Source organism: Xiphophorus maculatus, chromosome 13, assembly GCF_002775205.1.
Source record: "Xiphophorus maculatus strain JP 163 A chromosome 13, X_maculatus-5.0-male, whole genome shotgun sequence".
Lineage (NCBI taxonomy): Eukaryota > Metazoa > Chordata > Actinopteri > Cyprinodontiformes > Poeciliidae > Xiphophorus > Xiphophorus maculatus.
This window is the reverse complement of record NC_036455.1, coordinates 2993935-3020523: the sequence shown is the minus strand read 5'-3', so window position 1 is coordinate 3020523 and position 26589 is coordinate 2993935. Positions and strand designations below refer to the sequence as shown.

At 36.3% G+C, this 26589-nt stretch overlaps 4 protein-coding genes across 7 annotated transcripts; all 4 read left to right on the top strand.

Annotated features, from left to right (window-relative positions):
* The first annotated feature begins 196 nt into the window (after window positions 1–196).
* On the top strand, window positions 197–2567 carry mterf1 (mitochondrial transcription termination factor 1). The gene is made up of 2 exons (XM_005796477.2): window positions 197–268; window positions 1271–2567. The coding sequence occupies exon 2, from the start codon at window positions 1276–1278 to the stop codon at window positions 2425–2427; it is 1152 nt and encodes a 383-aa protein (XP_005796534.1). The 5' UTR covers window positions 197–268; window positions 1271–1275; the 3' UTR covers window positions 2428–2567.
* dus3l (dihydrouridine synthase 3 like) lies at window positions 205–12205 on the top strand. Of its 4 annotated transcripts, none has more exons than XM_023345441.1 (16): window positions 205–268; window positions 4615–4724; window positions 5533–5803; window positions 5902–6253; window positions 7935–8005; window positions 8089–8184; window positions 8352–8393; window positions 9144–9296; window positions 9377–9493; window positions 10171–10236; window positions 10344–10454; window positions 10798–10894; window positions 11038–11113; window positions 11360–11548; window positions 11758–11886; window positions 11964–12205. In XM_023345441.1, exons 1-16 carry the CDS (start codon window positions 266–268, stop codon window positions 12034–12036), a joined length of 1956 nt encoding a protein of 651 aa, XP_023201209.1. In that variant the 5' UTR covers window positions 205–265; the 3' UTR covers window positions 12037–12205. The 4 variants fall into 4 exon arrangements, with proteins under 4 accessions (XP_023201209.1, XP_023201211.1, XP_023201210.1 ...); XM_023345443.1 differs by lacking the exon at window positions 205–268 and adding an exon at window positions 3737–3864; XM_023345442.1 differs by lacking the exon at window positions 205–268 and adding an exon at window positions 3737–4016.
* Window positions 12206–13091: 886 nt separating this feature from the next.
* Window positions 13092–14855, top strand: LOC102224641 (cytosolic non-specific dipeptidase-like). Its single transcript, XM_005796531.2, has 4 exons — window positions 13092–13097; window positions 13247–13436; window positions 13707–13854; window positions 13976–14855. Exons 1-4 carry the CDS (start codon window positions 13092–13094, stop codon window positions 14040–14042), a joined length of 411 nt encoding a protein of 136 aa, XP_005796588.1. The 3' UTR covers window positions 14043–14855.
* Window positions 14856–15482: 627 nt separating this feature from the next.
* LOC102232950 (cytosolic non-specific dipeptidase-like) lies at window positions 15483–26424 on the top strand. The gene is made up of 12 exons (XM_005796478.3): window positions 15483–15584; window positions 16995–17076; window positions 18455–18598; window positions 18829–18991; window positions 20351–20439; window positions 23138–23338; window positions 23892–23976; window positions 24052–24212; window positions 24291–24455; window positions 25410–25551; window positions 25651–25798; window positions 26195–26424. Exons 2-12 carry the CDS (start codon window positions 17017–17019, stop codon window positions 26259–26261), a joined length of 1425 nt encoding a protein of 474 aa, XP_005796535.1. The 5' UTR covers window positions 15483–15584; window positions 16995–17016; the 3' UTR covers window positions 26262–26424.
* Window positions 26425–26589: the final 165 nt, after the last annotated feature.

Sequence of the window (26589 nt, the reverse complement as noted above, 5' to 3'; positions counted from 1 at the left end):
GTAAAAGAGTCCCTTTTTTTCTTTATAAACGCTCATGTTCACGTTAACTTGAAGCTACAAGTCTCACAAAATGAAGTTCTTTGCTGCTTCCTGCTGGCGAAAACAACAAACTGGGAAACAAGTTTAAACTCCGAAACGCTAGAGGGCGTCAGCTTTGATAAATTCACTTCTCAAATTCAAAGTCTCGCGTGAGTTCCTCCAAGTTCTCGCTTCCACTGGTACGTTCGAAAGGTATAGTGTGAAAAGTAAAGTCGAAAAACGGAATATGGTATGTTTGTTTTAAATTTTAACACTAAAGAAACACTGTCAAGTGTTTTTGCTAAATATAGCATTTCCGACGATATCAGTAAGGTTTAAATTACCCTATGGAAGTCATGCTAGTAGCAAACCGACGGCGTTGTTTTGAATTTAACTTTTACCAAATGTGGTTTTAAATTCAGATCTTTGAATAAGACGTGAAAAAACTTTGCTTAACCAGAATTTCACATTATATTAGCTTTTCTGGTTTTAGTAAATCCCATTTTTTTGATTGGGTAGATGCCGTGTACTTCTCGGAAGTAAATTTTCCAGACTCTCTCAATTTAATTTGTCTAACAGCTTAAATAATAATAATAATAATAATAATAATAATAATAATAATAATAATAATAAATTATTATTGTGATGTCATAATTCAGCATAAGTTGTTGATAGAGTAGAAGTAAAAATAATACTTATTTGTATCCCCCGGTTTCTTACTAAAAGTCAGACATACATATTTACAGTTTTTCAATAAATATTTATATCCCAGCCCTTCAACTTTTGCAGCAGTTTCAGCTGGATGTATTTTGGTGTATGTCGTACCAGGAAGTTGATAAAAATACTACTCTTTGGAAAAGTTTTAGAAAATTCATGTATAGTTTTTCTTTCACTTCAAAGCAATGTACTGCTGTGTTGGTCTATTACATAGAATCCCAATGAATAGTTTTAAGTTTGAGTTTGTGATGTGGCAAAATGTGAAAAAGTTCTAGATTTACTTTTTCACAATATTTGGAAAGTAAATGTAATTTTCCATTAGTTACTGTTAATGCACAAAAGTAGATTTGAATCTTAGGGAAATTAAAATTGCTCAAGGACCTGTACAGAAAGAATAAGTGAACATTAAAATAAACAAGTCACTTTGTTATAACTTACTTATTTACATGAATGTTTATTTTGTACCATTTATAACCAAAGAAATGCTATAACATATTGTTTTGTTTCTTTTAAATGGATCTCTGGTCACTTTCAGGAAAAATGGCTGCAGTTTCTGGTATAAGAACCCTTATTCGTATCCATCATTCACTCGTTCTGCAGAAGAGCTTTAGGCATTCACCGCTACAGCCAGCATCAACCTGCATCACCTGGAGGCATTGCAGTGGCAATAATGACCCAACGCTGCCAACAAACACAGAGAATAAATCTTTACTTGAGAACTTAAATGTGTTGGGAGTGGACTTAAAGATGGTGCGCCAGCGTCAACCAGGTGTTCTTCGAAGGTCCTTCACCAACGAGATAGGCCTCGCTCAGTTCCTGCAAGATAAAGGCGCCAACCACAAAGTAATCGCCAGCATCGTGTCCCGTTATCCCCGCGCCATCACCCGGTCACTTGATCACTTGGAGGAACGCTGGCAGCTGTGGAGAAACATCTTCAACACAGACGCTGAGATTGTGAGCATCCTGGACCGCTCACCCGAGTCCTTTTTCCGTTCTAGTGACAACGAGGACTTGAAGAAGAACATTGCTTTCTTGACCTCCTTGGGATTAAAGTCCAAAGACCTTCATCGGCTGCTGACCACAGCGCCGAGGACGTTCTCCAACACCCTGGAGCTGAACAAGCAGATGGTGGAGTTTCTTGAAGACATCTGTCTGGAGCTGGGTGGAAAAAATCCTGAACAGTTTGCTACAAGTATAATATCTAAAAATGTGTATATTCTAATCAGAAGTACTAAAAGAGTCAGGACCAACATTAATAATCTGAAAAACTCTCTAATGTTAAGTGATGCTGAACTGCTAGCACTTCTGGAGGGAAATGGAGCAGAAATTATGGACCTTTCCAACGAGTATCTGAAGAAAAACATCCACAGCCTTGAGGAGAAGATGTCCTTACTGGGCTGCAAAAGAAGTGACATGAAAAAGCTAATATTAAACTACCCTATGATTGTCTACATCGGCGCAGCCACTCTGAACTCCAAACTGGACTGTCTTTTAAAAGGAGGAATAACAATAAAGCAGATTTTGGAGAAGCCCAAAGTCCTGGACTACAGCACCCAGAATATCACAGAGCGGCTGAAGGAGCTGCAGAGAGTTGGATATGACTTTGAGAAAAATGGGATCAACATCATGGACTCCAGCAAGAAACGATTTGTAGCAAAGATAGAAAAACTTTCTGGAATTTCTGAGGAGTGAATGCAGCAGATTTTACTGTGATAAAAGGTATCCGTCCATGTACGGCTACATTTATCTGCACCCCTAGTAAAGACATGTAAAAAGTCTTGTGTACAGTATGATAGTTTTACACAAAAAAAAAATAAAAATTCAGTCTCTAATATCATTGAATTCAATTTTGGGATAAAAAAATGTTAAGAAATAATTATTTTAATAATTCCTTTAAAAGTAAAGCTAATCATAGCAATGTCTGTATTTTTATAAGTTGAACAATATTTTTTAAAGTTTTTATTTATTGATTTCCTAAGGTTAAAATCACATGCGTCACAGATGCCAGTGTTTATTAGTCACTATACTGGTTGAGTGAAGATAATGGTGAAAGATCTAGAAACATCTTCAAGGCTAATTTTTAGCATAGCATAAAGTGACGTCTTAAGCTTACAAAGTTTCCATGACAACCATTAGATGCAACCCACATGTTTGTTTGGCAGGCTTGTAAAGAAAAAGTTGTTTTCCAAATATAAACATTGTCAGTTTTATAAAACCGAGATGTTTTAATTGGAGTTTTTTGTAATTGGGTTTTATAATAATCATCCAGCGTCCAAAATAACGCAGAAATGTTTCACCATACACAGAATGCACCTTTATCCAAAGCCATCTCAGTCCCCAAATCTAAATCCTAAACAAACAAACAAACAACTACCTGGGATGCTCCTAAATGTGGCAGGTTCTGTATTTGTGGAGGTTTCTAAGCATTTTATGTGTTATCCAGTGACACATTTCTTCATTTGATGCATTTTATTGCATTATTGCTCTGTATTCAACAGGGTTTTAATAATTATTCTTTAACATTACATCCACAAGTTAACGTGTTAGTAATTTTTTTGTCTCTATATCAGTCATTTCTGATTTCAATAGGGAGGTTGCCGTGCTTGACAGGTAAACGCTCCCTCAAAGATTCTGTTAATTCCAACGCACCACTGTTGTAATGATCTGTACACACATAAGAATCTCTCACAAGTGGATATTTTTGACTTTACCCAAAGAAATGTATCATCTCTGTAGCTTTATTTAAATAGTTTCAGGTGCCTTTTGCTGTTGACTCGCAAACAAACTGAAGTAACGCTGAACAAGTGATCATGTTTTGTACCATGTTACTGTTTATTATGAATGATTATTTCTGTATTAAAGTAAAAACAGACATGCACTTTGTATGCTAACTTATTTTAATTTCTGTTCGAAATTTACTTATAAAAATAATTTGCAGAATAGACACATTGTCGGAGACCTCCATGCGGAACCTATCTTTAGACGTTCTCTCCGGGAATAATTAAACTGATGCACATCGGTTACCACAAGGTGGTGAAATTTAACTGCACGGTTTGCATGTTAGAAAGTGAATTAACATAGTCAACGTTATTTGTACCGATTTTCTTTGCAATCGCAGCTCCTAACGAGGCAGGTTACGCTTTTTATTTAACAGTAAATTAACACCTTACTGCGGGAAAAACGCGCTTTAACTTGTTAGCTAGCTAGCATAGCTTTGAGTTCACTTCTGCTGGAGCAGTTCATGCTACAGTAATTATTTTGACAACTTGATAAAGAAACAGGTAAGCGAGAGAGTATAGATTTAGTAGTTTTGACTGCATTTAAGTGTATCATAATATAGTGGAGGTTTGCTATTAAAACGAGGAGCAGCTACGTGCAAGTTAAACGTGTTCAGAGTGAAGACAATCAGAATCAAATCTCCAGGATAACTGGTATGGTGGGAATTAAGAAATGCTACGAACACACACATAAATACGTGAAAATGTTGCATTAAAAAGGCTTCTAAAATCTCTAAATTATTGTGTGTATCGATGTAATAGTAACTGATTAGAAATTAGCGTTTATTTTTTTTAATAGAAAAACTGGAACTCTATTTGTGCTACAGTCAGAGAAGCTTGAGCTCATCTTGGTTGTTTATGTGCTTGACTACAATGATACATGGTTCAAGAAATTTCTCACAACCAAATGTCTTTGAAAGTCATGTAAATGGTGCCCAATCTGTGTATTTTAATCTAAAATCTTTCTAAAAATAGAGTGGCATATGAAACAAATGTCCAATTATTACACATCTACAAACCATGTATGTTTGGTACCGTTCTTTTCATAAAACACTCAGTTATATTCTGCTTCATCTGTTTATCTTTTATCAAAATATTTCAGAGTAAGAACAGGGAGCGAGTCTTTGACCAAATGATGGAGGCATCAGCGGAAGATGCCACGGAAACGGCAACACAAGTAGCTGTGAAAGGTGAAGCTGCTATCAAACAAGAGTAAGTAACGTTCATCAACACTGGACACTAGAGTGAGCGCTGTACAGTTAAGACTGAGCATCACAACGTGTCTTATGGAATCAGCTTCAACATGATAATAGTTCATTGTGATGTACTAATGCTTCAACTCAGCACTACTCACTGCCTTTGTCTGTTGAAGCTAACAGAGCAGAACTCAGTGAAAGTTGTTACTTTTGTCAAACCAGTTATCATTTTATCATTGTCTACTTATGCAGAATGCGATAAGTATCTGCACTGTCAGTAGTATTTGGGTATTTTTCAATACGCAATAGAAGCTCTTGTTGCTTTAATTTAGGTGGTGACTTTTTTCCCACTCAAAAAAAAAAGCACAATAAGGCCTGTAAAAGATTTTTACAGGCTGGAATTTGATTTAAATGTCTTAGAAATCTAGATAAATATAGGGATAAAAGACGGTATTATGAAACCTATTATATTTTCATAATGTTCCATTCATCCATCCATTTTAATGGATCCATTCGTCACTTTGAATTTGAGGTAAAGTGGATAGAGAACTCTGGAAATTTCAGTCTTAAGACGATATGAAATTTTTATTGGGGAAATATGTAAGAAACCTCCTTAAAGGGAAATTGCATACATTCTGTTTTATTTTTATTATCAGAGTTAAGAAAAACAACCCATGGCCTCAGAGACTCATAAAGTGATTGATTTATTAAAAGTTTTTGGCTTGTATTTTGGCATTCTTGACAAAAATATTTTTAAATGTTGCTTTTGGATCTGTTTTAAAAGTTTTTTTATTTTTTTATTTAAATTACTTTTTTGTTTTCAGATTTATCACCACCAAAGATGCATTTCATGGCTTTCTGGATTCAGAATGGCAGGGCTCCAAAGGAGAAAAAGCCGCTGAAAATGACACACTACAAGAGAAAAAGGATCCCTTTGTGGACGAACCTGAAAGTAAAAAACCCAAACTGGACCCTGAAGATGTGAAGAAAACAGAAAAACAGGATAAGAAAAGATTTCGGGGTCGGAATAAGTCGAGGCCACACATAAAACCCACCACTTATGAAGAAAAGCGACTGTGTTTGTCAGTCATTCAGGTAGATTGTATCTCCTGCTTTTTGTAAGATGCAGTATGCAATGCTTTCAGATTCCTGTAAATACTGATTATTCTCATGACTTTTTTAACCATTCCTAGAAAAACGGTGAATGTAAGTTTGGGGAGAAATGCATCTTTTACCATGATGTCGCAGAGTACTTGGCCAATAAGCCTGCCGACATCGGGGAATGTTGTTACCTCTACGACACGTTTGGAAAGTGTGAATACGGGCTTGCCTGCCGCTTCGCCAAGGCACACACTACAGCTGATTTTAAAACCATGGAGAAGGCAGAGCTGGTCGAAGCTTACGAAGGAAGGACTTTGGTGAAGAACAGCCTGAGTAAAGATCTGCAATATCGCCTGAGGAAACGTTCTGTCATCTTCAAAAAGTCAGAGGAATACCTGAAAACGCTTTCAAACAACAAAAATAAAAAGGAACAGCAGGGAAATGGTAAGATACAGAACTGCTTCTGTTATAAGAGTCACAAAAGTCTTTATTAAGTCATGGTTTCTGCCATTCACATGAATTATCAACCGTCTTATCAATTTGCTCAACTTTGTAATAAACATAAACAGCTTCATTAAAGTTTTACACACATGTTGGATTTCTCACAATATATACATAAACACTACAGTTTGTATTAAATTCAGCTTATTTCTGTAGCTCCAGTTCAGGATAAATATTTCTTCTTGACTCAAAACACACTTTTCAAATTGATAATTTAAATACATTCAGCTAAATACAACCTAATTTGTTCCAGTACAACCAAATCATAAGTAACAATCAGATCCAACCGCGTACAATTCATCTCAGGGCTGGACGATAGCTGAAAAACGTATCACAATATAATAATTATTGATTAGTTTTTAGTTGTAAACATGTGGAATGCTTCCAAACTGGTGGCAGTATCTTTCCTGTTTTTTCACGTTTTTTTGTTGTTGTGTTTTTTAGCATTTATGAGGCACTGTGCCAAAATCTGAAATTGTTACTGTCCCAGTTACTCAACAAGTTGTTGCTAGGTAACCAAATTAGTGAGTGGGTGAGTTGCTAGGTAACCACAGAATGAGCGAGTCAGTTGATTCCACTAAGCTTGCTTAAGTTGTGAGAGGTTGAGCGACTTCTATATTGATATTCTATCAGACGTATTATCTATTGATATTGATCAGGTGTCTGTCGATACACATATTGTTAGTAAGTTATTGTCCATCCCTAATTTATCTCCATTCAAATTCAGTCCATTAGATAATTGGTGAAGAGTGATTTCAAAACAGACATTTGTATCAAAATGCTTACTCAGTTTGAATAAACTTCTAGTGGCAGTTGTGAGGAACGACAACCTTTAGCAACCATGAAGTCTGGGAATGAGAAACAGTTTGTTAAACACGAAAACAGTAAACTAGAAATACTTTCAATTGGAAAAAACATTAAGGGTGTACAAAGTGAACGGCAACAGTAGCTCTGAGAATGACTCAATTTTCTTTTGTATGTAAAGATAAAATATTGAGAGTACACATAGTTAATGGCAGCAGTAGCTTCTTTGAAAGATTTGCAGCTAAAAACAAGCGCAGGGTCAGCAGTACTTTCTGTTTCAAAGAAAATCGAACAGATTGCAAATAAGAGAACTTTAGTACAAAAAAATTAGAAAGTGCACGGCTGATGGCAGCAATAATTACAAATAATACAGAAATGGAGAGCAGCTGGAAAAATGTAGAGGTGAGGAAAACTGCTCTGTAATTTTAAAATAAAATCTGGGATAATTTTCTCTGTGATTCCTTTGTGTTTTGACTTTTAATGCTTCAAAAAAATTGTCTTTTCATTTCATTTATTTGCTAAGAAAATATTTTCTATAATTTTGACTTTTGTTGTCCAACATCAACTAGGTTTCATCTTAAAGGGTCCGAACCCTCTTAAGCTCACAATCTTTAGCAAAGAATGATGAATCTCAAGCTAGTTTTATTTTTAATAAAATCACACTCATTTCAGCAGCATGTTCCTTTTACTGCAAGTAAACAAAACAAACTTTTTTGAAAAACGTCAAAGGTTGCATCAACTTGACAATATGGATTTATCCAAACATGTAAAAAAATAAACAAATTTTAATGTGATAATTCCTTTTTTTGTATTTATGCAGGTGATGTTTGTACAGCAGAGGTATCTGCAGAGCCAAAAGAAGAAATTCAGCATGTTTCTACAGAAGAACCGGTACACCCTTATACTCTTAACTACATTTACTGCAGTGTCTCATTTATTCTATTTTTAAACTTAAATGTTTGCTCTGTAACTAGCTGCCCACCTGTCCAGATGTCCAGCCGCCAGTAAAGACTGTAGGCCCACTAACTGATGCCGACGTTATCAAACTGCGGCCCTGTGAAAAGAAAAAGGTAAATATCACCTAAACTTTACTCCAAAGTTCTTCTTTTAATTAAATAACAAAACGTTTTTCCAGAAGTATACTAGTTAGAACCAGTAGAAACCAGCAGAGACATATTTAGAAAGTTGGGAGTATTTTTAAAAGTTCTTTATTAAAGGTTATTTCTGTATGTTCAAGGTGGACTTCCAAGACAAGCTCTATCTCGCTCCTCTAACAACTGTAAGTAAAACGAGTGCTTGTTTAATTTATGTTTTAATTTTTTATAATTATAAACTTTAATGTGTTTTTTGGGATTTTATGTAACTAACACAAAGTACAGTGCAATTATTCTTGCAAATAAGTGAGAAAAGTTTAGCACTTCCTTTACTCTGATATTTTAGCATGAATACAATTCCTACACTAAGACATGGTGGTGGCAGTGTCATGATGTGGGATTGTTCCTTCTATGTTTCTTACAATGTTTCTTCTATGGTAAGAGTTAGCTTCACCTTTTTAGCTTGTATGTAGCTAAAAAGAGAGTAACCTTCCATGGATAACAACCGTAAACAAAAAGCTAGAGCAAAATTTAAGTATATTAATGTGTTAGAATGGCCTAGTCAAAGTCCAGACGTAAAGCTCACTGAGAATCAGTGGCAAGAAATTCAAAAAATGATTTTCTTGGACCCTTTCTAACCAGCCCAATCATGGAAACAGGGAAAAAGTTACTGCAGTGAAAAGTGTTTCTGCCAAGCATCAACCTAGGTACCTGAATATAAATGCACTCCACACTTTTAAGATTATTATGATTATAGTTTAAAAACCATATATATATAGAGAGAGTATTTAGTCTGTCACATAGCATCTAAACAAGCATATTTTAAGTGGATTTAACATGGCTTAATGTGTACAAATAGTGCTACAGGAAACTAAACCCTGACTGAACCACCATGTTGTTTATATCCAACTTTGTCTTGTTTTATGTCTTGTCAGTGTGGGAACTTGCCGTTCCGTCGTGTGTGCAAGCGCTTTGGCGCAGACATCACTTGCGGGGAGATGGCCATGTGCACGAATCTGCTGCAGGGGCATCAGTCAGAGTGGGCCCTCCTGAAGAGGCATGAGAGCGAAGATCTGTTTGGTGTTCAGGTGAGGCTTTTTCCACTTCGGAGTTCAAGCTCAGGTTTCTGCGACTGGACCTGGTGCTGAAGTGTGAGGTGTTATTCCAGGTTGAAGGCTGTTTCCCTGACACCATGACACGGTGTGCGGAGCTCATCAGCAACTACGCCGACGTTGATTTTGTGGATATCAACTCTGGCTGCCCCATTGATCTGGTTTACAAGAAGGTGAACTCTTATTTAGCCTCTTTTCTTGTCAGATTATTTGTGATTTTTCGTTTTCGCGTTAACATTTTTTATTCTCTCACTTTGAAAATTGCGGCCCGGTTTTTCTCGAGCCTTATTTTCCCATAACAAACAGAAATTAAACACCAAGAGCTGCTATATTATGGCAGGGACCTGGGCTGGACAATATGACTGAAAAAACTTTTAATGATTATTGATTAGCTTTTAGTTTTAAATATCTGAAATGCTACCAAACTGGTGACTTGACATTTCCTGTTTTATCCACAGTTGTTACTCCACAAAGTTGGTTTTTATTTGTAACCATTATGAGGCAGAGTGGCAAAACCTTAAACTGTTTCTGCCGTCAGTTACTCAACAGATTGTTGCTAGGTAACCAGGGATGATTGAGTTGCTAGGTAACCAAAGAGCGAGTGAGTTGATTCCACAAACTTTGCTTTAGAGCTGCTAAGGTCTTTCCTCTGCCTACATCTCCCAAAATGCCGTGTGATTCTGGTTCAGAGTTCAATGAACATTTTGTATGTTGAATATTGGATATTGTATCAGACGTTTTTATTGATATTGATCATGTGTCTATAGTGATATTCATTGTTTTGATTTATTGTCCAGCCCTAGCAGAAACTATTAAACTCATTCACAGTTTGTTTTTGTTTGTGCTTCAGGGTGGAGGATGTGGCTTGATGACCAGAACCAGAAAATTTGAACAGATTATCAAAGGAATGAATTATGTAAGTACAGAGTTTTCTTTTATTATGTATTTGCATGAAATAGTGATTTAAAGTTAACAGCATTAAGAAGTTGAACAATTTAATGTGGTTCTTGTTTCTTCCTGAAGGTCTTAGATGTCCCTATAACCGTCAAGATCCGCACTGGTGTTCAGGAGAAGTCCAGCATCGCACACAAACTCATTGGAGAAATGAAGAACTGGGGCGTCTCCATGGTTACAGTGAGTCTCGTCTTAAATGACTGTAGAAATGAACTGGACTATGGCGTGTTTTGAGAAGAAATCTCAAAAGAAGGGACATTTTATTAAATTCTCATATGAAAAAGGATTTCAAAAACTAACTATTGATTAGAAATTTGCAGTTTATTTGCTATTCAAGAAAGTTTTAAGCAGTAGACAAATGACAAAACTCCTAATTGAAAATGTTATTTTTATGAATTCCCAAGGGGTTTCACCTAATCCGTAAAGTCTTCTCATGCATCATGCTTTCCTTCTCCACCTCTATGTTTGTTACTTTTATAGACGTTCTGCACATATCACTCATAATGATGTTGTTGTTTTGCAGCTGCATGGCCGGTCCAGGGAGCAGCGCTACACAAAGTTAGCTGATTGGGACTACATCAGCACATGTGCCAAACTGGCCGACCCTGTTCCACTCTTTGGTGCGTCAATTTGTCTACAAAAGAGCTTATTTGACTTTTAATTTCTATGGTGGAGGAATCTGAGTGTTGACATAAAGGCTGTAAAACCCTTTATAGGTCTAAGGATGTAGTTTTACTGATGTAACTTGTTTTTGTTGGTCCAGGTAATGGAGACATTCTGTCTTATGAAGACGCAGTGAAAGCGAAAGAGACCGGTGTTTCTGGCGTCATGATTGCAAGGTTTGAATTGTTTCCATACTTTAAGGAGAAAGTAATGTGAGCCACTGGATTTACAGTCATGATGAGACTCATAACCCTCTTTCAGTTTTACTGTTTTTACTTTTCGGGAATTACTTAAATCTATTTTACTGCTTCCAATGGATTTAAAAGGAAAGTAGTTTAAACTAAAGCAAAAAAAATATTTAGATTTAAATATTCTTCATAAATTGTTGTATTATTTTGTTTAATGTTGTATTTTTTTCTCAGGGGTGCCCTAATCAAGCCTTGGATCTTCACGGAGATAAAGGAGAGCCGACACTGGGACGTCTCGTCCAGCGAGCGGCTGGACATCCTCAGGGACTTCACCAACTTCGGGCTGGAGCACTGGGGCTCCGACACTCGGGGCGTTGAAAAGACCCGAAACTTCCTGCTGGAGTGGCTGTCCTTCATGTGCAGGTCTGTAACATCATCATCATCATCATCATCATACTTTTAAAAATATAAATTTTTCCACCTCCGTTGAACTAGTGATATTCATGCCTGCTAATATCCTAGTGAAACAATCATGATACAATTTCCAGCATGTGATGGTAGGTTCACATTGGTTGGAGTGTTTTTAAACATATTAATCCTTAAGTATGAACTGCTGTTTGTTTTTTTTATAGATATATTCCCGTTGGCTTGTTGGAACGAGTTCCTCAGAAGATCAATGAGCGGCCGCCATATTACATGGGCAGGAACTTCTTGGAGTCCCTGATGGCCAGTCAAAATGTTGACGACTGGATCAGGATCAGGTAAGAGCCAGAACATTTAATTAAGTGAAGTTCTTATTGTTAAATTGTAATAAAAATCTTCTGTACCGTCGTTTCAGTGAAATGCTCCTCGGACCTGTCCCGAAGAATTTCAACTTTTTACCTAAACACAAAGCAAATTCCTATAAGTGATTTTCTTTGAGTGATGTCACTAGAAGAGTCTGTTTTTTTGTTGTTGTTTGTTTTTGTTTAAAAAAAAAAAACAGATTATGGAAAAAATGTTTTATAAATTCCAAAGACTACTTCAAATCCTGTTTAAGTTGCTTTGTGAAGCAGAATAAAGGAGTTACTCTTAAGGTGTGGTTGTTTTCTTTTCAGTGGCTTTTAGAATGAAATATTTTACATCAGGACAAAGACACAATAATCCCTGATGATTCGCTTGTACTTTTTTCAACGCATGTAAGCTACTTTGCTGTTTGAATTCAGCCGGTCAGACATTTTGCATCCTTCTCCAGTGACCCGGACCTTGTTTAAGCGATTGATGTGGGCAGGAAGTCTTTTTAGTAAAATCTATCGTCTGATTGTAGCAGTAATTAAGTAAACTGCTACAAATCCCAGCTGTGGACTAACATGTGAGGCCTTCTTGTGGATCTTACCCAAATAAATATTGTTTTATTTACTTTGGGAATATGAAACTAAAGGCAAATGGGAACATGCATATTCAAAATAATGTAAAATATTCTTTTGAAATGGAGAAATGTGTACAACATAAGAATATTGTAGTTATTAAAAATGGCATACTATCACAAAAAATGTGTAACTGAGTAGATGTCTTGAAACAGCAACAGATTAAAAATAAAGAGCTCATAAGTTGAGGAGTTTGCAGAGAGCAGTTTTGGTTATACGGTTGTTGGAAGGAAGGATCTTTGATAATCCTCTTGTGCACATATGATACAGAAATTTGTCACTGACTTCTTGTCAGGACGCAGAATAGTGACATTTGTCGAGTATCGATGACGTTCAGGATGTGGCCGTTGGGATTCAGGTCACATTTGAAAAGATCGGATACGTATCGGATATCCAAACTGCGTGTGTCGCATTCGGAAAAAAAATCCGACCTGTGTTGTTCAGACTAATAAAAAGATCAGATACAGGTAGCATTGTGTTAAAAAATCGGAATTGGGTCCAATTACGATTAAGGCTACGTCAGACTAAGGCAGAAGTAGCTTAGTCTGCATCAACCGCATATGCTGGTGGGTCAAGTTTGTTCATTTTCAGTCACTGGTTGCTCATCATCGTTCCACAGACTGCAATTCGGCCGACCTTTTACATGGATAACATAAACCTAAAGCTTCAGTCTGTTACCAGTTTTCATTTATCTATTTCCAATGTTAATAAATAGCAAACATGTTCTTTTAAACTCGTTCACTCTTCTATTATTGTTAAGGTGATCGACCATGTGCAGAAGAAATTCGCTGAATTGGGAAGTCCTAATGAAATGAAGGTGTACAGTTTTGGTGAAGGGGCCAAAGCCTGGATGTCTGACTTTAACCATCCACACTACATGGCTGGTCGCAGAGCAATGAAGACAGGTACATAAAAACTCTGATTAAAAACGCATATTTATACCAAATAGTGTTAATAAGGTTTTTTTGCATCAAGGACAAAAAAAACATAAAAAAATAGCATGCAGTATGTTTGTGTATTAAAATATACACAAAAATAAATAAATAAATGCGTCTACATCTCAGAATATAGATACATTTAAGTCATTTTAGATGTCAAAAACTGATTGAATGTCTTCCCTCATTTATTTGATCCTGTGTTTTTTTTTTTTTTTTGCCTTATTGGTTTAAATTAAGTTTTTGGCGTTGAGTCGGACCTGACCCGTGAGGGCGGGAGCATTCCCATCACTCTGACCTTCCAGGAGGCGACAGGCCGGAACGTCATGCTGCTTCCTATCGGATCCTCCGATGATGGAGCTCACTCACAAAATGAAAAAATCAATAGGTTCGAGATTTTATCATTTATCTAAATGCATAAGGAAACATGGAAAAGATCAAATAAAATTAACAGCTACGGTTTTTTTCTTCTTTCAAATAAAATCTTGTTCTTTATCCAAATTCTCCAGATCAAACTACATTCAAGGAATCAAGATGCTGGCTGCCTACTTCCATGAAGTTTCACAACTGGGTTGAACTCATAAAGTCTTTTCTTAAATAACATCTACACTGATTCTCAGAACCTAAACCCTTTTGGTACAGTTTTTACTTTTCAATCAAAAGCGTTTCTGTAGACGTCTGACAGTAAACTGGCTTTCACATTAATCAGTTTTAGACACTGGTGATATTTCCTTCTTATGGTGTTTTCATGTTTAGTTAATGCTACAAATTTGCTGTTGACAATAAGGATATTCTACTTTATGATGATTTTCTTTTGCAAATTGCTGCAGAAATATGATACATAAACATATGATAAATGAGAAGATATTGCTTTAATTTACTAACATCTAAACAAGCATACATTTTAATGACTTTACAGTTTTTGAATAATTGGTCTACACCAGTCATAATCTGTAATAACTTCTTTTTAATTGAACAGGCATACACCTGCTATTTGCATGCTGTTGTACATTTTGCGTTTATTTTAAATTTTTATCTTTTTATGTCAGTAGCAAACGGGAAGCGTCTATCACGTGAAAAGAGTCACACATCAGTATAAATGACTGACATCAGCTGAACTGGAACCAACGGAAACCACAGGATCAAGAACCAACACGCTATAGGAATACAGAACGCACGTAAACGGCGCCGCCATATTGCGAGTGGCTTTTTTTGTAATTTGTACACAAATTTGCGTAATAAGCCTCTTTTGTTTTGTATATTAAGCTATGTGTCTTTTGTTTGACTGCTAAATTAAAAATATACAAAACTTCAATCGGCTTGAGGTGTGTATAAGAGTTATTGTAAGTTTATTTCTGGTTTAAAAATTACAAAGAATATTTGATTTTATTCACATAAAAAAAATCGGACTCTTCATAACCAATGGAAAAGCCTTCGTCATTTCTTTGTCAACTTTCTTTTTGTTTAGAAATATAATATTTTGTGTTTCTTACTTTCTGTTTTTATACTTTTATTTTGTGTGAATCTGCATGCTCTGACTTACTTGTCAATTTGCTGCTGGCATGTCTGAATATCACCCCTAAGGGACAATAAAGGCTATTTCTGTTCTATTCTATTGTATTCTATTTTATTTAGGCAACAGATTGCATATTGTTGATACTGCAAATATAGGCCTACATTTACAAACACATTAAGCATATTAATTCGGCCACTGAAATAAGTTTAGGCAATATTTCAAGTTTTCTTAGTTATTTCTTATTCCTATTAATACATTTAATTAGGTTTAATTCTGTCTATTTTCAGTGGTTCAACTACAACAAATCTAAATTCATTTTAAAAAGTTTGGTAATGTTGCAGATATTGTTAGTTTTTGTCTCAGTGGTAAGTAACACTGATCATAAAATCAACATGTATTAGATAATTAATAAAAGGGTCTGTTTATCCAGGGAAAAACAGTTTGCAACCATGCTGTTGCTGCTTTGGAAGGCGAAGATGCCACTCACAATATGGCGGACTCGCTTACGCGTAGGTTCAACGGAACAGCGAAACCAGTGCTGCAGCTACTCTTCTATGTAGAAACCGGAACATTTACTAAAGAACAGCGTTTGGCTTGCACAGGTAATATTGACAAGCTCTTTTAAAGCTGATACGCTGTCAGAAATGACATCTTCTCAGTCAAAGCTAAAATATTAGCTAGTTAGGAAATATAAGAGCTCTCAGCCTGCTAACCCCTGTTCTGTTAGCCTTCTAACAGGCTCCGTCATTCTGGAAAATATCTAAGTTTGTATCAGTTTCATATTGATTTCCTTAAACACCTGAGTTCAAGTTATGTGTTTTACTAAAGACTCTTTAGCCCAAATACATGTTACCATATTTATGTAGGTACTTATATCTCTGTACCAACTTATGAGCTCGTTGTTCTGAGTTGTTTTCAGTGTTGGAGGAGAACAGCTTTAAAAATGTTTTGCTTTGTAATATTGTTTATACATTTTGAACTTTAGCACCTTTAGTCAGGTTGCAACCACAAATTTATTTTATTGAGATTTTATGTGACGGACCAATACACAGTATTATGTACTTATAAGTTGGAAGAAAAAGCATTTAGGGTAGATTTTTCTCTAGATTTATGTCTGAGCTTTGACTGGGCCATTCTAACATGTTAATGTGCTTTGGTTGAACCACTCAGTTGCAGCTCTGATTGTACGTTTAGGATTGTTTTGAACCTCTGCCGCAGTCTGCAGGCTTTTGATAGATATTCTTCCAGATAGCTCTGTGTTTTAGCTTCAGCTTTAATGTCAATGCTTAAGAACAGCATCCCCACAGCATGATGCTCCCACCACCATGTTTCACTGTGAGGATAGCTTGTTCTGATTTATTTATTGGTACAGGGTACCTTCTTCCTCATGATCGGTCCCTACGTCTTGTAGAATAGTTAAACTCGACTTCTCATGGCTTTATTTTAACAATAACTTTATTTTTGTCACTGCAAAAAACAAATTAAAAGTATTTTTGGTTTGTAGTTTGTAGTACAGATATCTTAGTACACTTGAAATAAGACAAAACTACCTTACAAGAAACATTTCAGCAAGATATAGTTCCTTAATATTGATGAAAAATGACTGATTCCAATCTGACTAATTTCAGATTATTTCACTTATAACACAGGAAAAATGTCTTGTTGTAAGTGAAATAATCTCAAAAATGAAGAGAATAATTACTACTTTGTGTTAGTGTATCACTACTAAAGTACACTGATGTTCTGGGTTATAAATGGAATTTAATGGAAGTATCTCTTTCTGCAAAATACTGTAGACCTTCACTTTACGTTGCACATGATAAGCAGGAAGTTAAATGTCTCTGATGCAACTTTCTCACATGAGTCTTTTTCTTTTTTTATATTTACTTTCTCATTTGACTCGTGGAGTTTGTGCAAAGTCAGCAGGTTTATTGGTGGGCGTGTCTTTGTGCTCCCGTATATCTGCTCCGGGTCAGAGTTAAACTCGCCACTCTGCCTGGTTTAACCCGCAGCTCCTGTCTGTCGTTGGGAAAAATGGCTCACCTCCCAGCACTTTTCAAGTATGTGGACGAAAACCAGGACCTCTACGTGAAGGTATGATTTATCATCCAGTATTTAAATGTAAAAGGTATTTAAAGTTAAGGTAATTTTATTTGTATAGCACATTTTCAGCAACAAGGCAATACAAAGTGCTTTACAGGATTTAAAAGGAAATACAAACAAAATAACAAACCAAAGAAAAGAGCAAAAGAAGAAAAAGCTAATAATAAATAAACTAGATACTCCTATTCAGGGTTGGTAGATAAGTATAAGTAAGTATCCTCTGGTCTAATCCCTGTTCTGGGTTGCTAAATCAGTGTAAGTAAGTAAGTATGTAGCACGTATTGTCACTGCACTGTAAATGCAAAATGGCATTTAATAGAAAATGGTGAGTTGACTTCAATCAGTTTTCATGAAATTGCTATCAACTCTCACTTTTAGTAAGTTACTTATAATTTGAGGGTGAAACTCATTCTGTTTGAGCTGGATTAATTTAGAAAAAGTACATTTTTGATAATTCTGCTTGTGTTGGAAAGTACTTTGACTCAATGCTGCCTCCCTCCAAGTACAAATGCTTCATTTGAGGTTTTTTTTATTTTCCAGAGCCAGTAATTTATCTAATTTGATTCATGATAAAGAAATAATCTTGACGTTTACATGAACAGGAGCACATCCATGTAGCAGAACTTCAGAACAAGTCTCCATGTGTCATTTTATCTTAAGCTAGGCTACAGTCAACTAATTAATGTTTTTTTGGGTTTTTTTGAGCCATTAACACAATTAGTTGCATTTTTTCTACATATAAAAGTCCCAACCTAGAACCCTTGTATTGTCTTTGGTATTCCTGTAAACAAGCAACACCTGTGAGAATTAATTAATCTTTAATTTACATTTCATTAAACAAAATATTTTTTGTGTAGATTATGTATTTCAAATATTTGATGTAATTAGTAATTTTGTGAAGTTGTAATGCGCTGTGCTGCGGTGTTGAAGGGGTAAAACACCGCAGCACATATGGAGGCGGCGGTCGTAGGTTCAAATCCCGACCTGATGACCTTTGCCTCTTCATTACCCAACTTCCTGTCTGCTTGCTTTCAAATAAAGGCCAATAAAACGTTCATAAAAAAAAGAAGTGAGTGAGTAAGGACAAGGACTCAAACAGGAAAATTGGCTTGTAGAATTGTTTAGTGTTGGTTGTCCTACTTGATTTAGTGCTGCTTACTTAAAATAAATGAAGTTTACTTACTCACTTTGCATATTTTTTTAAGTGAGGTGATCTAGTTGTATTTTACGGGTATGTGCCAATCTCTATTATTGTAAAACCAGTTGTTAAATTTAATTGAAGACTAACTCTCCAGTGGCTGGTTTTCTTCTCAGTCTAGAGAATGATTGAAAAGCCTTTGAGTAGCCGTGAGTTTCTTCTTTCTCCCAGCGCCTCGGAGAATGGGTCGCTGTTCAGAGTGTGTCCGCTTGGCCCGAAAAGCGCGGGGAAATCAAGAAGATGATGGAGATGGCAGCCAAAGATATCGAGAGGTTGGGCGGGACGGTGGAGCTGGTGGACATCGGGAAACAAAAGGTGATAATTTCATCTTCTTTATGTTTCTGAGACCACAAATTAAGTTCAAGCTGATTTGAATAATTATGTTACTAATTATATTTTACACCTTTTTTATTGGTTATGATCAATACATGACTATAAAAGACTAAAGTAACATCCAGTATGATACCAGAAAAACAGCGAGGATCCCGTTATAACCACCTGCAGTTCTAGTTTATCTTGAATATGTAATGTTTTTTTTCCCGCAGCTTCCCTCTGGTGAGGAGATCCCTCTCCCTCCCATCATCCTGGGCCATTTGGGTTCGGACCCGGCCAAGAAGACGGTGTGTATTTACGGCCACCTGGACGTCCAGCCTGCTCAGATCGAGGACGGCTGGGACACCGAGCCGTTCACTCTGGTGGAGAAAGACGGTACGTTCAGAGCAGCTTTGAAACGTAATATGCAAAATCAAAGGGCTGAAAACGAAACAGCTTTACTAGAAGTCAAAGAGTCTGGAATCGTTTCTAAAAGTGTAAGACTAAACCCAGAAGGATGAATTTTGAGGTTTCTGTTTTCTTTCTGTTACCTTTGGCTGCATTTTGAAGACATGCAGTATCTTATCTGCCTGACATAAAATATCCGAATGTCCTAATGATGCGATCAGACTTCAAATTACGCTATCATACTGCCGTTGAAGCGTTACATTTAAAAAAAAGTTGACTGTTTTTCACTGCTTAATGTACAAAAATGCTCCAATCCATTGTGTCTGTAAAGATCAAGGTTGCTGTTTTTATTATAATTTCTCAAACCTAGCTTTGCATTTTGATGACGTTGTGCTTTTATCAACGTGTAGACATGTCATAGATGGCTGCACATATTCAAAGTCCATTTCAGTTAACTTTATTTTCTGAGACAGAGCTGCATTTTCTTATCTGGGACGTCAGAGGTCAGGTTGTACTGTTTTTAAGAATTAAGAGCTGACTATTTTTAATGCTGCAGCTCGGTGACAAGAGCTGCTTTTCTGTTGCTTTTTTGTCTTAGTTCATCAAATAAATTTACTGCAAATATCAGACCAAGACGGCCTGCGTAAATACAACAGTCATCTGAACAATCTCATGTCTTCAGATAGCTCAAATTTGAGTGAAACTTAACCAAAAAAGACAATCCGTCGTAATTAAGAGAGAAGGAGTTACACAGCGCCAGGTTGGTTTGAGCGGCTTATTTACGACAATAAATTAAATCACTTGAAAACTGCTGTTTGCGTTTGTTCAGGTTATTTTCCCGTGATATTAACATTTGTTTAATGATCTAAAGGATTTAAATGTGATAAAAAAGTGGGAAGTCAAACATTTTCTCACACCGGGATCTGCTGCTTTGATTTGCGTTAGCTAGAGCATGAATAAATCTTTGTTTTCTATAATCAAACGACGGTAAAACGTCTCCACTGGTACCAGCTAATGCTGAAGCTTTCATTCTGCTCTTTGGTAAAAAAATCAGCTGACTGAAAGTGACACATTCACTTCCTTCTGACTCCTACATGGTCAGGAATGTTCAGTTTAGCCTTTAGCTTCCTGTCTTGCCACATATTCTGTTTTAAAAGACTAAATATGACATTTAAACCAGAATAAAGGATCTGGTGGCGACACAATGCTTCCATTAAGAACTGGAAATTATATTAATTCTATATTTTTTGCAATGTTTTGTGAAGTTAGTCGATGTTATAATTGAATTACAGGAGGCAATGAAGAAGGAAAAAAGATGCGAATAAAGCCTGAGGTGTGTGTTTGTAGGTAAACTCTATGGAAGAGGATCCACTGATGACAAGGGCCCAGTTCTGGCCTGGTTTAACTGCATCGAGGCCTACCAAAAGATAAAGCAGGTACAGTTTTTACTATAATATAAATCAGATTGGTCTGTGCTTCTTTTTTTTCTAACAAAATTTGAAGTTTTCTACCTTTCCTGAATGTGCTGACTCATCGTTACGATTTCCAATGTATTTTAATGGGATTTCCTGTGTCAGACCAATAAAAAGTAGTGCATAAATACCAAGTGGAAGGAAAATAAACTCTATTACGTTATTTGGTATTCATGATTCTGCAACTTCACAGTTGTGCTCTGCTTTGTTGGACGTTTGTGGTTGTAATATTACAATATTGCTGCGTTGAAACTATTGCAAAACCGTTTTGGTTTCTCTTTCACCTTTTCTTCTCTGTGAAAAGAAAAATAAACATTCTCAATGTGACATTGGGAGTTGGATGTGTGTAAATATCAGCTTAAGTTTTACTGACTGTTTGAATGCCAAGGTGCACAGGTCTGGTAGCTCCTGTTGGGAGGAAAACATGAGCTGAGCTCAAGCTCTGATAAACAACCACTGTATGTTATTGCATAGCATATGAGAGCTAGCATATCTTCATATGTTCAGGTATTTTTGTTTCCGTTCCAGTTTGTGTGTCATGCAGAAAGTTATGCAGGCAAATCGTTTTGTTTTCTTCATTTCCTTTAAATTATGTGTTTTCCAAGATTTGTTTTCATTATTTAAATGTTAAATAGTTCAACCTGAATCCAGCTGGTTGCTTTAGACTGCAGGCATTGATTATTGATTTGTGTTTTCTCTACTTGGACATGGTTTAGGAATAGTGTCAATAGTGAAAGCAAAAATAAAGGTAGATGTCAAGATTTTAGTGAAACACTCTGAAGTTGTGCAGAAATGCAAACTGATTTTATTTATTTGCTCACTAAAAAAAGCCAAGTCAAGTCAACGTTTTACCCAGAATGATTACAAAAGTACTAAAGCATTTTTATTTTTTTTATATATTTGTTGGTTTCGACAGTATTCTACTTGTTTACATGCTAGTAGTTCATTAGACACTTTTGTGCTGCCACCTTGTGGACAGCTATCATAATAATAATTTAAAAAGTATAAATGCAGAATATTTAAGCTGTCCTTCTTTATTATAACTTACAGATAATATAAGAATAAAAATATAGATAATGTCAAGTAACAGTTAAGGACTCATTTAATTGTTACATTTGTAAAATATTGATTTTATACCGGAGGGAAATCATAATATCTATCCATTAAATTGAACATCATGAATAATTGATGTTTTTTACCCAAAATTTGAACTGTTGCTACATTTTTCTTTAAAATACTTCAGCAGCAGTCAATGTTTCTATAGAATTTTTAAAAATTTGTTATTAAAATGTCAGACTAACCAACTTTGTAACCTCATAAATATATTTTACAAAAACGTTTAATTGTATGGGTTGCAGTTAGAATGTTTTTTTATTTTCTCAGGCTTATAGGGACTTTTTTACCAAGGGAAGCTGCAAAATCATCTTGCTAGTCTTCTTTAACTCAAATTAAAATGAAAAAGTAGCAGAAAATCCAGACTTTTACTTTGTTGAGATTCGTATTCGGTGGGTTTGAATGAGACCCAAGTATTGAGCCCTGTGGCACCCCACATAGAAGAATCTGAAATCGATTAGATGTTCTTCTTGGTTCTTTTTCTTTCCTCCTGGATGAGTAGTTGGTGTGCTTTTGGAGTTATTTGGTAGATCAGCCGCTCCTGGGAAGGTTCAGCAACTTTTTAAAAACAATATAGAATTTAAACGAACACTGTAAACTAACTTTCTCGCAAATCTCTTAGAATTTACACTTCTAAGTCAGTGTAAATTATGTCCTACAACAGTTTTTTTTATTCCGGTTTAAAAATGAACTACAGCATGTGAGTACCAAGTCTTGGTTTAATCATTATGTGAAGGATTCCCCGATTTCAGCTGTTTACGGCCCACTGAAAGCGTTTTTAGATAAAGATTAACCCTGAGATTTTTCAGTCGGGTTTTAAATGACTTTATAGCACGTATCGTGTGCTGTTACGTTTTTTTTATTGTAAAAAAAGGTTGTATTGTAGAAAATTATGCTGACCATCATTTGCATTGACCATTTAAGAAAATCTGAGAAAATATCACTTGCATAATAATTTGGAACAAGGTGTAAAAACAACCCAAGCACTGAAAAAGAAAACACTTAGCTGTTTATTGGTGTCTGGAAAATGAGCTGTTTCAAAAACTTAACGAATGTAACATCATAAATCAGGCTCTGCCCGTCACCTAGCAACCCCAGCGAAGCCCAGCCTGTTACCTAGCAACCTAAGCTGAATTCCAGCATATTTGGTCAGCTGCTTTTACCAGCTGCTGGAAAAGACGGCTGCTGTTGTTGACTTACCTTCCAGAAACCACTTGCTGCATCCTTGTTGGTTGTACAGGAGGCTCCACCTCTGCTTTTCAAAGATGTATGGTTGCATAATTGCGCATCTGTTTGCAGCCATTTTCACGTGAATGTAAACGTTGAGTTTTCGGGGCGTGGCCAGCAGCAGCTTATTTGGATTTAAAGTGACAAGACGCCCTAAAATGGTTCAATCTGAAAGAAGTTCAAATAGGCAAAACTAAAATGTCATTATCTAAGAATAATTTTGTGTGAAAAAAAAATGTAATGAACATGTTTTGTTTAGGCCATAGATCCATCCTAACCTGTTAAAGGAAGTACCACATGTCTTTATATGTCTTTCCTTCAGGATCTTCCCATCAACATCAAGTTCTGCTTTGAGGGGATGGAGGAATCTGGGTCTGAGGGTCTGGACGATCTGGTGTTTTCCCGAAAAGAGTCGTTTTTCAAAGGCGTGGATTATGTCTGCATCTCTGACAACTACTGGCTGGGAAAGACCAAACCGTGCATCACCTACGGCCTCAGAGGAATCTGCTATTTCTTCGTAGAGGTAAATTCACCTCAGTAGTAAGAAAATGCGAAAATGCAGCATGAATCCTGCAATCTGAAAGAAATGGGCAGGAGAGTTGGACTGGGAAACCTCTACTGAAGACTGAACGCAATGCAAGCAAAGCCTTGCAGAAGGATTTTATGAAATTTGTAAAAGATATGAAAAAGTTTAAACAAACAGAAGTAGTTGAAGGATATTTCTACATTTTAAAGTTTCTAGCTCAATGTACGTAGAAGTACTTACCTGTGAAAGAGCGCAACGTTTTTAGCAGAATTTTTCAGAAATTACTGGATGTTCTATTCATTTCAGTAAGGCCCAAGATGATCACAAAATGCTGAATATTTCATAAGCGGTAGGAGAAGTTAATACCGAAAGACGTGGCTGTAATGTCCTGAATGAGCAGAATTTGGTAAAACCTGAATAGCTGAAATAGAACAAAGTATGCAGATGTAGTTAAGTGGAAAAAAGGTGCATTGAGCATTCACGCTAACAAACAGCTTTTTATCTGAGCTGACATTTTTACAGATTTTCTACATTTCCATCTGAATCTCAGGTGGAGTGCGGCGAGAAAGACCTCCACTCCGGCGTCTTTGGCGGCTCGGTTCACGAGGCCATGACTGATCTCATTTCGCTCATGGGTAAATAGAGATTATTGTTGAATTATACGTTTTTACAGTTCTCGTATGTTAACATTGTTCTCTTTACCTTCACAGGGTCTCTGGTTGACAAGAGGGGAAAGATTTTGATTCCTGGGATGTACGACAGCGTGGCTCCTCTCACAGACGAGGAGAAAAAACTGTACGAGAAGATCGATTTTGACTTGTGTGAGTACTGCAAAGACGTGGGAGTTGGAAAGCTGCTGCATGACAGCAAGGTGAGTAAACAATCTGATATTTACTTCACTCCCTGCCTCTTTCAGAACCACTAACACTTTGCTTCTTTCTCGTTACAGGAGCAAATCCTGATGCATCGCTGGAGGTATCCGTCTCTTTCTCTGCACGGTATCGAGGGAGCTTTCTCTGAAGCTGGAGCCAAGACTGTCATCCCCCGCAAGGTCATCGGCAAATTCTCCATCCGCCTCGTCCCTGACATGGACCCCAAAGTCGTGGAGAAGCAGGTAAATGGTAAAATATGCGTTTGACAGCAGAGTGATTCATTTTAGTGCAGCGTTTTGTAAATGTGGGGTCAGTAAAACCTCAGAGAGAAGTCAGCCATGTTTAATGAGACCATAAATATGATAATGCAATGTTTTAAATAATAAACAGTCATATGAATCTAAAATAGTTAAGAAGAGATGAGAAAGTAAAATGTTAAGTTTTGTTTGCTGGTTTGTTTCATTTTTATTGTTCTTTTGCTTCCTCCTACCATCCCTTCCTTCTCACCAACTCATCTCTTCTTCTTCTTTCCTTGTTCTGTTCTTCCTTCTTTTCTGTTTTCCTTTTTCACCATTTTCTGCCCTTTATTGTTTTTTCACTCATTCCTACCTGTCCTCTTTTCATCTTCTCTAGTTTGCTTGTTTACTTTCTAACTTTTCTTTTTTTTTACTCCTTCTCCACCTTTGACTGTTTCTTTTTTGCATACTTTTTTTCTTACCCTCTTTCCCTATTTTTACAATTCTTAATTTTTTTCTTGCGTTATTTTTTCCATTTCTGTTTTCCTTTTTTCTAATTTCCTTCTCATCTGTCTTCTTTTTTTCCTTCTTTACTTTCTTCTCCTATCTTCATTTATTCTTTCTTTTCCATCACCCTGTTTGCTTTTCTTCCTCCCATTTTCATTTCCTGTCTTCCTTCTCTGTCTTTTCTTTGTTTCTTTCCACCTTCCTTTCTTTCCTGTCTTCATTATGCAGATAAGTTGTGAAATATGCAGTAAAATTCAGTTTGTTTAACAATTAAACGATATTTAATAATTCATTTGCTTATATTCTAATAAAATAGTGGAATCTTGCATTAAATGGGACATTTAAACAATAAAACCAGTTTCAATAAAACCAGTGTCTGCTGAAGTTTCATTTTGGTTTTAAAACACCATGTTTGTTTTTTACTCAGAGTTTCTGTTTATTATTATTATTTAGGTGGTTGATTACGTGCAGAAGAGGTTTGCTGATCTGGGAAGTCCCAACAAACTGAAAGTAACAATGGGCCACGGGGCCAAAGCCTGGGTGTCTGACTTCAACCACCCTCACTACATGGCTGGTCGAAAGGCCATGAAGACAGGTCGGTCCAGATCTTTACATACACTCGTCTTCCTAAACAAATAAATATTCTACTCATTTGTTCATATGGATGGTTATTTTCCTCCCTGATGCGGTCCAGTTTTCGGGGTGGAACCGGACCTGACCCGTGAGGGCGGCAGCATTCCCGTCACTCTGACCTTCCAGGAGGCGACAGGCCGGAACGTCATGCTGCTTCCTATTGGATCCTCTGATGACGGAGCTCACTCACAAAACGAAAAGCTCAACAGGTTTGTCACAAACACAACGAATGTAATTTCAATGAAATTAAGAAGTTTAAAGGTAAAGTAAATAGAAGAATTCAAGGTTTGCCCCCAAAACACCTGCTAAGCCTGGTGGTTTGGGCGCTCGGCAGTCACTCATCCAGCCGGCCGCCATGTTTTCGAGTTAAAAAAATGTTTAAAGTTGACAGGAAATTTGAAAATATCACTTGATAATTATGTGTTATTGAAAGATTAGAAGATTAATACCTAAACACCAACTATAAAGTCTTAAAAAATTCAAACATGAATAAGCAATGCTAAGCCTGATGGTCCGCCAGGCTTATAATACACTGAGGGAAACGCTGGAATTGTTTTATCATCTTGCATAATTTTCAGTTTTGTTCCTTTTTATTTGTTTTTCAGATCAAATTACATCCAAGGAGTCAAGATGCTGGGAGCATACTTCCATGAAGTTTCACAGCTGGAATGAACTGATCACGTCTTAAATGTCTTTGCTCTAAGAGACACAATCCTCTTAGTAAAGTTTTTACTTTTCAAATTAAAGTACCGTCAGTAGATAAAGACAATAAACTCTTTTTCATTCTTACTCTGTGCTCTCCTGTTTAATTAAAGGATGAATCTTTCAGATCAAACTTGTTTGATTTTTTTACATTTTTTGTTGATTTTTTTAAAGTTTCATAAAAATGTTGTAATTTCTATGTGAGGTTATAGAATAAATGAAGATTATTTCAGTTGCTTTGGAGTTTAATCTGCCATTTTACATGTGGCGCTGGATTGTTTTCTGCCTAAAACTGTTG